Source organism: Centropristis striata, chromosome 2 (assembly GCF_030273125.1).
Source record: "Centropristis striata isolate RG_2023a ecotype Rhode Island chromosome 2, C.striata_1.0, whole genome shotgun sequence".
NCBI classification, from domain to species: Eukaryota; Metazoa; Chordata; class Actinopteri; order Perciformes; family Serranidae; genus Centropristis; species Centropristis striata.
The window spans coordinates 11981768-11992933 of record NC_081518.1 but is presented as its reverse complement, the minus strand read 5'-3'; the positions used below and the strand labels follow the sequence as shown (position 1 = coordinate 11992933).

The window sequence follows — 11166 nt, the reverse complement described above, 5'->3', positions numbered from 1 at the left end:
TATTGTTGACACTAATATTGGTAACACTTTACTCTAAGGTCTCTACATAAGAGTGACATGAGCGTGTCATAAACATGACATGGTATGTGTCATGAACATTAATGACACTTTGAAGTAACATTAATGCTCATGGTACTTGTCATGTCATTTTTCTGACAGGCTTGTGTGACTCTTATGTAGACACCTTCAAAATAAAGTGTTACCATATCTTGCTTAAGTCACAAAGGCATGTTAAAAAAATTTACATTACATTACATGTCATTTAGCAGACGCTTTTGGCCAAAGCGACTTACAATAAGTGCATTCAACCTGATGGTACTAGACATAGACGACAGGAATCAAGTAAGTACATAACTTTAAGAGCTAACTGTCATCGCTAAAGAAGTGCTATATGTTAAAGAAGAAAAGAAGAGAAAAGAATAAGAATTGTTTTTTTTTAAATATATATGTTTGGTGACCATGACTTAACCGAGGTATTGTTGGAAGAGGTAGGTCTTCAGCCTGTGGCGGAAGATGTACAGGCTGTCTGAGGTCCTGATGTCGGTAGGGAGCTAGTTCCACCATTTGAAAATTGCCTAAGTAATTTATTTCTTTTAAGTTGCATAATTTACACAGTGTTATTACTATGCCAATAGCCATCCTTTGTTACATCCTTGTTGAGTGAAATGATCAATAAATGTCATGTTACACTTTTAGTGAAGTTTTTTGTGTTTGCTGCAAAACTTGAAAAAATGAGTTGGCCGATTATTTTAACAGGGTGAAGTATTTTATTAAATATGTGGGCCAATATGCAGGAAGAAATTCTGTGCATTCCAATATCCATTCTAGAATAAAACTTAGTATGCCAGAAAAAAACATTTAGTATGTCCATATACATAGTATGTCAAATACAGCAAGCCAAAATTACCAGGATGTCCTTTTAAATCTGCTCATTTTGCAGTATGCAAGCCATCATGCTTTTCTGGCTATTAAGACTCACAATCCGCTATGCAGCAAATATGAGCAAGCTGGTCAGGGTTCAAGGCACAATATCATGACAAAGCTACATGCCCCATTGTTGCCAACTGCATGAAACAGTCCATACTGAAATGCACCCACAATATCTACTAAAAATAAACCAAAAAACTGTTTTGTACTGCAGCAATTTTTTTTGTTTGTTTGAATTGAGGACTGTTATTTTGAAGCTAAACATAAACCTTTTTACTCTTCGATATTCTATATGATGTGAAAGAACAAAAAAAAAAAAAGGAAATAGAAATATAGCTGCAACTGACACTGCACCTAAACAATATATCAAAGGCAAATAAAGAGAGGTACTTTTTAGTGCAACTCAGAAGATACACAGAAGAAACCAACAACTCTTTAACTGTATTCATGGACCTGTGTATACTGTTTTACTCAAACTTGAAAAATAATTCAACCTATCCTACAATGGTTTGGGCACAGACAAGAGTTTAGATGAACCCCGGAACAAGTGCTGTCAGTGCAAAATATGAGGGCCTAGTTTGCCACAGTTCACTTTCAGAAATTTCACATGCCAACACAAGGTTATAGTTGATGAAAAATGCATTTTTTTAAAAATAGAATAATGACTGGTGTATGGAAAAAATAAAGACGACACAAGCTGCTAACAACAATATTCCAAATCCTGTTTTTATATTCAATATGGACATATAATACATTTAATGGCAGTAACATTCTGACACTTAAACACCAACAAAAGATGAAAAAAATGACAATACTCAATTGCCAACTAATGACATATTTACAACTATTAGCCCACAAAGACAAAATAAAGGATAGTTCAGATTCTTTAAAGATGGCTCTATGAGGTCCACAATCAGTGTTTTACTAACAGTGGACTGGGGTCAACATGACCCCAGTTTTAAGCAGGCAGGACAGGCACGGAAGCTAAGTAATGTACTGCTGTGGACGGGGACAGCAGCATTTTAGCCACCCAAAATAAAATATAAATATCAGCTATATTTAGAATAGCAGTAGATTGCTTTAGCTTTTGTGTTGGTACTCCAGCCTGCTTCTCCAAATTGAGTCCATGTCGACCACCATCTACTGTGGGTAATACACTGACTGGATAAGTACCTCATACAGCCCCACATCATTAAATCCAAACTATCTCTAATTGATTCTGAGGCGGTTAAAAACAGAATGGTAAAAGAAAACTATGGGTGGACTTGATATGGCAGGCCACACTGTGACTCCTTTAAATTAAGGGTATGTCACCAATCAGTTCTGTGGTTGGCGTGTTTGTGAAGAGGGACCAGGGCCGTTGTCACTGATGACAAAATAATTCCTTCCTTTAAGGGGGATTGATGAGAGCAGAGGTGTGAGAGGCGTAGAGGCAATTCCTGTAAAACATAAAAATACATTGTTAATTGATTAAGTGTCCTTGTTCTGTTCTATTCTGTGTTTTTTTCTATTGTTGTTTTTATTTATGCTACCTCAGTATTTTATTTTATTCTATTGTATTTATTTTTATTGTAATTGTATACCGGACTGCTGTGACAACCGAATTTCCCTTCGGGGATGAATAAAGTAATCTATCTATCTATCTATCTATTAGACGTGAAAAAAATAATCACAATGATGATTTATGAATATGATGATATGATTAAAATGTCATGAATAATTCAGGGACAGAGGAGTAAAACGACACTTTGAATACACTGACATGTTCATGATATACAATGTTCCAGAGCATTACAGTGGGTGATTTCCTTCAAACTGTGTGTATGTGCCCTCTTGTGGACATTTATGGAATTGCCAGGATTATGAAACAGTCGAAATTGTTCATGGTTCTACTGAGTTACAACATTTGTATCATTTCCTGCCTAAATCACACGTAGCTGGGGCAAAATAATTATTGGTACCTGAAGATGCACAGTGTCTGAATGACTCCAGCAGATTGTTGCTTGCAAATTTGACAACACAATTGAAGGGCTCCTCCCGCTCTGTCATGGTCTTGTTGGTGTGGTCTCTGAATTTTGTCTCCAGCTGAGGAAAGAACATGAAACATAAACAAGAGGAATATTGACCGTTTCTGTCTTTGGACGAATATGGTTAGACAGCAAATTAGTATTTTAAACAATGGCATGCTTCAGGATACCTTGTAAACTGCAGACTGTATCTGAGGTAACGTCCCACCACCGAAGGCTTCACAGGCCATCTGAAGTCTGGTTGCTGCAGCCTCAGCTTGCTCTCTCTCTATTTGTGGGTCTGTCAATTGAAAAAAAGCCAAATAATCAAAATAAATCACAATGCAGAAGTCTACCAGCAGTACACTTTAGGGCCAAATACATTAAGCAACAAATCATTTTTAAGATATGTACAACATGGATGAGAATATTAAAGTAGCTTGGGACAGATAACAGTTTGATAAACATACTTGAGAGAGCTTGATTATTTTCATCAGGAGGGCTGGGATACTTGGTGGGAAACACCTAGAAACAAACAAACAAAAAAAACAAAGTCAGTGGACTGACATGTATTTGGATCCCTTACCTCTTTTTTTTTTTGATTCAACACTATGGACACACGAAAAAACAAAACTTTTAATATACATCAGTCCAATCTTTTTGTAAACTTCCACAGCTTATTCAATGGTTATAATAACTTAATATGTAGCTTGGAGATGCATTTTGTTCAGTGGTGCCCTTGACAAGAACTGCCATCACTTGCCAATATGCCTGGGACGATAACAAATTTTGCTGGACGATATATTGTCCCACAAATTATTGCCGATAAACGATATTATTGTCAACATGATAATATATCATAATAATGCACACCCTTTCAAATACAATACACTTTTATTTCTCAGTGTTTTTTACCATTGTAATTGTAATTTTAAGAACGTTTAAATATCCTAAATAAATAAAACAAACATTTTTTTATTTTTATTTTTTTTTTTAAAGGGCAGCATTTATTTTGCGATGTAGCAAACTCCACTTTCTGTGAGCGCACAGCGTTTATATTTACTTTGTCGACCAGTGTTGACTGTCGGGACGAAGGCTCTGCATCTCCAGGTGCAGTTTTTTTCCCCAGCTGGGAAAACTGGGTCGGGTGGTTCTGCTTTAGATGGGCATGCAAGTTTGTTGTTGTGGCTTTTTTTGTTGCCACCACTTTTGAACAAATTCGGCATACAGGCTCGTCCGTGTGTTGATGGGCTCACCTTTTTCATTCGGTTTGAAACCGACATATTCCCACACCGGGGCTGTGGCATTTGGCTTTGCAATCATCTTTTTTCCTGGCGTTGCTCCGCACGAGGCTCACCTGCTGCACTCTGTGTGTAGCCAATGCTAGCGGCCCAGCCTTCCCCACAGAGACAAAGAGACTGGATGACTGACAGGAGGGTTCACTCCGCTCATTCTGCTATGGAACAAAAGCGCCCAGGTGCTGAGATCGAGCACAGAGTGAACCCTCTTGTCATCCAGCCTGCTTGGAGGCAACAGACGAGGAAAACAAACATGCATGCGCATGGCGATATATCGAGGCCGGCAAAATTATTGAGTTCATTTAATTTATCGTGCGATTAATTGATTTATTGATTATCGGCCCAGGCCTACTTGCCAAGTTATTTTCTCGTTAATCTCTGGTCTCTAAAATGTCAGAAAATAGGAAAAAAGTCCATCCAAGTTTCTCAAAGTCCAAGGTGATATCTTAAAACATCTTGTTTGTCAACCCAAATACATTTGGAAACCACCAAATTTGAGAGACTGAATTTTTTTTTCTGCCATTTTAGCACGAAAACGATTAATCAATTATTAAAATGATTATTATTTTTTCGGTCCATTAACTAACTGATTAGTCAACTTATTGTTGCATCTCTAAAATCAAGCTTTTTCTATCAAAGTTCTGAGGTGCATAATGGTATATGCATAAAGGGCGAACATGGCAATTTATATTTTTCCTCAACAGTTCATCATCAAGGTTAATAAGATAAAAAATATAATTTTACTCCAAAACCAGAAAGTCTTTAGAATGACGGCAGGGTTCAGTGAGAGGACAATTCTAAATGCTCAATGCTTAACAGCAAAGTGGGAAAGACAGGGCGCACTGAGATTTTTATGGTGTGTGTAGTTAGAAATGGCTCACGTGTTGATATTGTCTCATCAGGAGGTCCCTAATGGCACCGAGTTTCGGTCCACTGAGGTTAGCATCCTTGATAGCTTGATATCTGGTGGACAGAACCAAGGCCTGCAAAATACATCACTCTCTCAGAGGGGGATGGAAAGACAGGCAACTGTACAAACACAGTCATTGATCAAATATGAAACTCACCTGGGATAACAGGGGCTTTTTCTTTGAAGGCAGGCTTGTCACAAAGACATAAGGCGTTTGAAGATAGTGAACAACATACGTCGGTTTCTGGTGGTTTGGTCGAGAAAAGGCGTCTCCCCACGCAATCCGAATCCACACAGCTTCATCTGTGTGCTTCTTCATTTTGATAGACACCTAGAATATAAGACGTAAAACACAGAAGCCCATACAATGTTTTTCAATGTTGCAACTATACAATTAGTAAGATTTTGTAGCTTGCAGGGAGAAGAGCATCTGGCTTACAGTTCTTACGAGCTCGCTGAGGTGAGATTTAAATTGGTCCTTGAACTGTGTCAGCTCTACAGAGTGAGCATCATCTGGGAAATATAGAAAATGGTAACAGACATTATGGGTATGAATTGTAAACTCAGCCTTCGATTGTACAAATGATTTAACATACCTTCAGGGTCCATGAGCTGGAATGCATGCCACATCCCCTGGTTTGGATTATCAATGATATCTGAGAGACAATGACACCCAAAGGACACAAGAGGTGTTATTTGATTGACGTGGTATGGCTGGTTGCAGGGCTACGCTAAATGGGAAAACAATTTTATTTGACTTACATATCATCTCGAGTTCTGTGAGGTGTTTAACTGCCAACTCATTTTCCTGTAGACAAAAAAATAGAGTTTAACCCTCTGGAGTCCACGAAAGCTCCAAAGCATGACTTCTTCATCACATCCAGATGTAAAAACAAAGCAGTGTGTTTCCTACTGTAAATTTACCTCTAAAGTTCTGGCTGTAAACTCCATGAGGCCAGTTTCAGTTTGATGATGATATACCAAGTAAAACTGGAGACAAGGTCAAATATATTCTGTATAAAATTATAGAACTGGATGTAACCCTCTTATGTTATATTTGCAACCTTTGTTCACATTTGCAACATTTAAAATACTTTGAGCATTATAGTCTTTTGGAAGTTAAAAAAAAGATTCAAAATCACATTTTATGTTGGACTAAAGGACTAAAAAAAAGACACAAAATCACCTAAAAAAAGACACAAAATGACTATAAAAAGACACAAAATTACTAAAAATATATACACAATGACCAAAATTGACACAAATAAAATAGAGTCACACTAGAATAAAAACCTGAGTTGGATGACAGGATCACACACAATCACAAATCACATTTATGTTGGTTTTTCTTTGTTTCTTTTTGGTTCAAAATGTTGATCCAGTAAGTCAGAATAAAAATAAATTATTATTATTCGATCATATAGGTGAGGTTGGGCTGAGAAAAAAACAACATTGCATTTAAACATTTTTAAGTGGCGAATACAGGCAGGTTGAAAAGGATTCAAAAATGGACAAAATAGCCCCAGACTCCATAGAGTTAAAAAGGCAGGAAACCCACACACACGCCCTCTAAATACAAATTAAGGCGATTCCTACTGAAAAATAGTAAAAAAAAAAACTATCTGAAGTGGCGTGACAATAACGTTAAATCGAAGTTCGATAAACACGGTGCCGTTAGTTAGGTTCATTATGATGATTCCACTTTTTCTGCACTATATGTTTAACACAACTTTACTTATATTTGAAGAAAAGCTCCACTTACTTGGCATATGTCGAGTAGTTTTTCTGTTAACGCCCATTTGGACTGAATAAAATCCATGGACGTCAGCTGTTCCCTCGTCAAACGGCCCCACTTCTCCAGCGTTGTTCTTAGCAGTTGAGTCGGTATCCGTCTCATAAGCCGCTGCAGTAAGCGTTTCGAAGAATCATCCATCATTCCTCGGGGAGTAATTGCTCAGTCTAGCTGAGTGGCTGGATAGTTTTTCAGTTAGGTTAAGCTGTTGGGTTTTTTTCCAGCTTTCACGGTGGCAGTAGTGTGGTACAATTACAAACAAACCGCCGATAATATAAGACACGAATCAGCCAATCAGATATTACCTGAAAATCTTAGTCGCGTTCTCTAGCGCCCTCTGTTGTGGTGGAGTGGTAGTGCTTCTGCTTCTGCCACTGCCGCTGTTGATACTATTGCTGTATCTGCCTGACTCCAGACCATAGACTGTTGACAGACCTTTGAACCTGCCAGCTCCACAGTGCTGACTGATTGAACATGAAAACGGACAAAACAATACTTTATATAGAGTTATTTATTTAAGTTTAAGTTAAGTCATGCACAGCCACCTGATCTTATCTTACACATTGCAGATATTAATACTGTAAACTTGCACAAAACTGTCTTACATTTGCACACTCCTGGAAAGTTTGCACAGCTCCTTCCCTCATTTGAATAACAACATAGCTGTACATATTGTTTCTACTGTTTACATTTTTTTAAATATATTTTTGTTTTCTATTCTTATTTTCTATTTATGCTGCTGTTTTTTTTACTCGCAGTACTTGCCTTAATCTCTATTTATATTTTTAGTACTTTGTTTGTTCTTACAACAAATATTGTTGTATGTGAAATCTTACTTGGCAACAAAACTGATTCTAAATCTGATTAATTTATAGTTAGTTTAGTTAGTTAATTTATAGTTTCCCATTGGTTAATTGGAGTTGTGGGGGGCTTTCTTTTTTTTCTTTTTTTTTACACAACAACATATGTTTATTGCACAAATTGTTAATTTAGAAATGGTGAACAATATAGAAGAAGAAGGCACATACAAGAAAACAGCAACAATAATGATAGCAATAATCATGATGAAAATAAAATTAACAAATAAATAAACTGGGAAAAAACATGGTGATAGAAAGATAAATAAATAAAAAATAAGTAAATAAATAAATAAATGATATCTATATATCAAGAGAAATGAAAAGAGAAATAAATCTTCACTTCAGCTCATCATTCCAGCCATCTACTTCAACATCATTTTTCTCAAGGAAATTACAGAAAACCTTCCAGATTTTCCAAAACTTGTCAAGCTTGTTTTTGCTTGGTGTAGCTTATCTTTTCTAAAGCCAAGTAGAAAGAAAACCCTGTCAACCATTGTGAAGTAGTACAGGGTTTATCCCTTTTCCATGAGCAGGCTATACATATTTTAGCTTCCAGATCTGGTTTGAGAGGTATTTCTTTTTCAATGATTCGACTGGCCAGGTTCAACACTTTTCCCCCAAAAAGAGAGTATAAGAGGGAATTCCCACATGCAATGGAATAAATAACCTTTTTGTTGCTTTCATTTAATGCAAGTATCTGGGATATTTGGGTTAAAGAGGTGCAGCTTACTTGGGGTTATTTACTGTCTGCTTATCCATTTGTATTGCAGTAATTTAGAGTTTGTATTCACGATTTGAGTTTGAGCTGTTAAACAAGCTCTAGCCCATTCTTCCTCTGTAAGATTTTCTTGCATATCGGATCTCCATGATTTTAATATGTTTTGTGATGACTCTTTCAATTTACTTACAAACAAATTATAAAGAAAGGACACCTGCCCCTTGGAGTCTGAAAATTGAAAAGTCTTCAAGAGTAGTTAGTCAGGGAAGTTTCAACCTATTACATGGCCCGGACAGTATAAAACTTCTCAATTGAAGATATTTAAAGAGGTTTTTTGAGGGTATTTAATACGTGGCCTTAAGTACTTCGAAATACATGAAAGTATGATTGTCTTTAAAGAGGTCAGCTATGTTAGCTACACCTCGAGATGCCAAGATTTTAAACTCGCTGTCTGCTCTTCCAGGCAGAAACTCATCATTACTAAAGATAGGAGAAAACTGTGATACTTGGAAGTCTCTCCCAAATATGACAAAGCACTGTGCCAAATCATTTATGTATTTTTGAGGAAGGGGTTTTTGGTCTGTTTGATTAATTTGTTGGCTGAATATAAATACAAATTCAAAGGAATATTAATTGAGTGAGATTCTAATGAAACCCAGGCTGGGGGATGGTCCTTCACAAATAAAATATTCCTGCTCTGATTTGAGCTGCCCAGTAATACCACATAAGATTTGGTAGCTGTAATCCAACTCTATCATATGGTAGACATAACAATGTAAGCCTAACCCTGGGATGCCTGTTGTTCCAAATGAAAGAGGAGAAGAGTTTTTCAAGTGACCGGAAAAAAGAAAGTGGGGGAGCAAATGGAATAGATTGGAAAAGATACAAATACTTGGGTAAAATTAACATTTTCAAAACATTGATGCGCCCGATCATAGACATAGGTAATCTCGTCTGTAGTTCATTGGGACAATTTTGCCAATGGTAGGAGTGATCATCACACCCAGATACACAAAGCCTTTCAATGAAACCATAAAAGAAGTATGAATTGGAGGGTTGAGTCTCTCATTTTCATTCATAAATAATATTTCTGATTTGGTGTTATTTTGTAACGGCGGGCTTTTTTTTACCCTTTAATTTTCTGAAATATTGGATGAATAGTTTCTTCAATAAAACCATGTGAGACCTTTAGAGTGGACATCACTCATCAATGTGAATGAAAATATAAATATAGATTTCAGTTTAATATAGTGTAGTAAAAAAGAGACAATGTTTCTCCCTAAAATGTATACTGTACACTTACCCTCGCCTAGGTACATTGCTGCTGCTATTTTTTTTCTCAGGTGCTCATAAGAAATGTGCTAACTGATGGGAATGCTCCTCTCCTGGTCCACTCTACACTCACTGCATCACTACTGGCCAATGGTGGCGCTTCATCACCTGCTGCTGTGCCCCTCCCAGAACTCCTGCTCCTCTCTGTCTCTGTCTCCCTCTCAACCGTCTCTCTCTATCCTCCATCCCTCTCCCCCTTCAACCTCTATCTACTCTATTCTACCCTGTTGATCTGCCCTGTACAACAACATCTATTGCATGTATGTCCATTGTCCGTCCTGGGAGATAGATCCCTCCTCTGTTGCTCTAAATAAAATTGACTTGACTTGAACTGCCAAGATCGCCCACATCTTATCCATTAGAAACCCATTAGTTAAGTAAGTTAAGGTCACCTTTTGTCTACTAGACTGGATCAGTGCAGCAGCAGGGTCATCTCTAAAATGCTTTTGAGGTACAAAAGAAACATTGTTAAGTAGAAACATGCCACCCAAGCACTGATGTTGACATTAGCCATTACATGGTCTTTAACTAAAATAAGAGGATACACACTCTATACAGTTGACACAACAGCACTAAGCGTAAATCGTCACCCTGTTAAAATAATCACCTAACTCATTTTTTAAAAAGTTTTGCAGGAAACACAAAAAACTTCACCAAAAGTGTAACATATGACATTTATTGATCATTTCACTCAAAAAGGATGTAACAAAGGATGGCTATTGGCATAGTTATAACACTGTGTGTAAATCATGTAACTTAAGAGAAATAAATGAGATTCCTATTATGTGATGATACTGACTGGAAGCAGATCCTTCCCTCTGCCATAATGTATGAATTTCATCTGATGCCAGACACAAAGCTCCAATTTTGTTGCTGCTGTTGTCCTATAAATCTCCAGTCCAGGTCTTGTTGCTGTTGTTTGGCCACTGTACCCAAGCTGTGTGGTAATTGTCATATTGGTAATTGTCATATCCAATCTGTTTATGTTTAAAGATGCTGCCGTGTTGTTGTTTGTTTTGTTTTTTGTTGGTTTGTTCGTTGTTGTTGTTTTTTTGTTGTTTTTTGTTGTTTCAACTTTTATTCTTTTCTTTCTTGTATACCAAAAAAGCATATAAAACTACGATTGCTTTGTGAGAGACATGTATTCTATCCAATGTGAACTTGGCAATAAAAATAATACAAAAAAGAAAGAAAGAAATGAACTTGGCAATAAAAAGAATATAAAAAAGAAAGAAAGAAATTACTTAGGCAATTTTTGAGCATGCCTTTGTGACTTAAGCAAGGTATGGTAACACTTTATTTTGAAGGTGTCTACATAAGAGT

At 36.8% G+C, this 11166-nt stretch overlaps 1 protein-coding gene across 1 annotated transcript; it reads right to left on the bottom strand.

Moving 5' to 3' along the window:
- Positions 1-1635: 1635 nt before the first annotated feature.
- Positions 1636-7249, bottom strand: cenpn (centromere protein N). The gene is made up of 10 exons (XM_059352800.1): positions 6904-7249; positions 5904-5949; positions 5738-5797; positions 5581-5654; positions 5299-5472; positions 5113-5214; positions 3404-3458; positions 3125-3234; positions 2889-3012; positions 1636-2366 (listed from the first exon to the last, which is right to left on the bottom strand). Exons 1-10 carry the CDS (start codon positions 7075-7077, stop codon positions 2245-2247), a joined length of 1041 nt encoding a protein of 346 aa, XP_059208783.1. The 5' UTR covers positions 7078-7249; the 3' UTR covers positions 1636-2244.
- Between the last annotated feature and the right edge of the window lie 3917 nt (positions 7250-11166).

Coding starts and splice junctions, on each gene's coding strand:
- cenpn (XM_059352800.1), bottom strand. CDS start 7,077: ATGATGGATGATTCTTCGAAACGCTTACTGCAGCGGCTTATGAGACGG. Junction 5,950..6,903: donor AACTACTCGACATATGCCAA/GTAAGTGGAGCT, acceptor TTTTGTCTACAG/GAAAATGAGTTGGCAGTTAA. Junction 3,013..3,124: donor TACAGTCTGCAGTTTACAAG/GTATCCTGAAGC, acceptor TTCTTTCCTCAG/CTGGAGACAAAATTCAGAGA.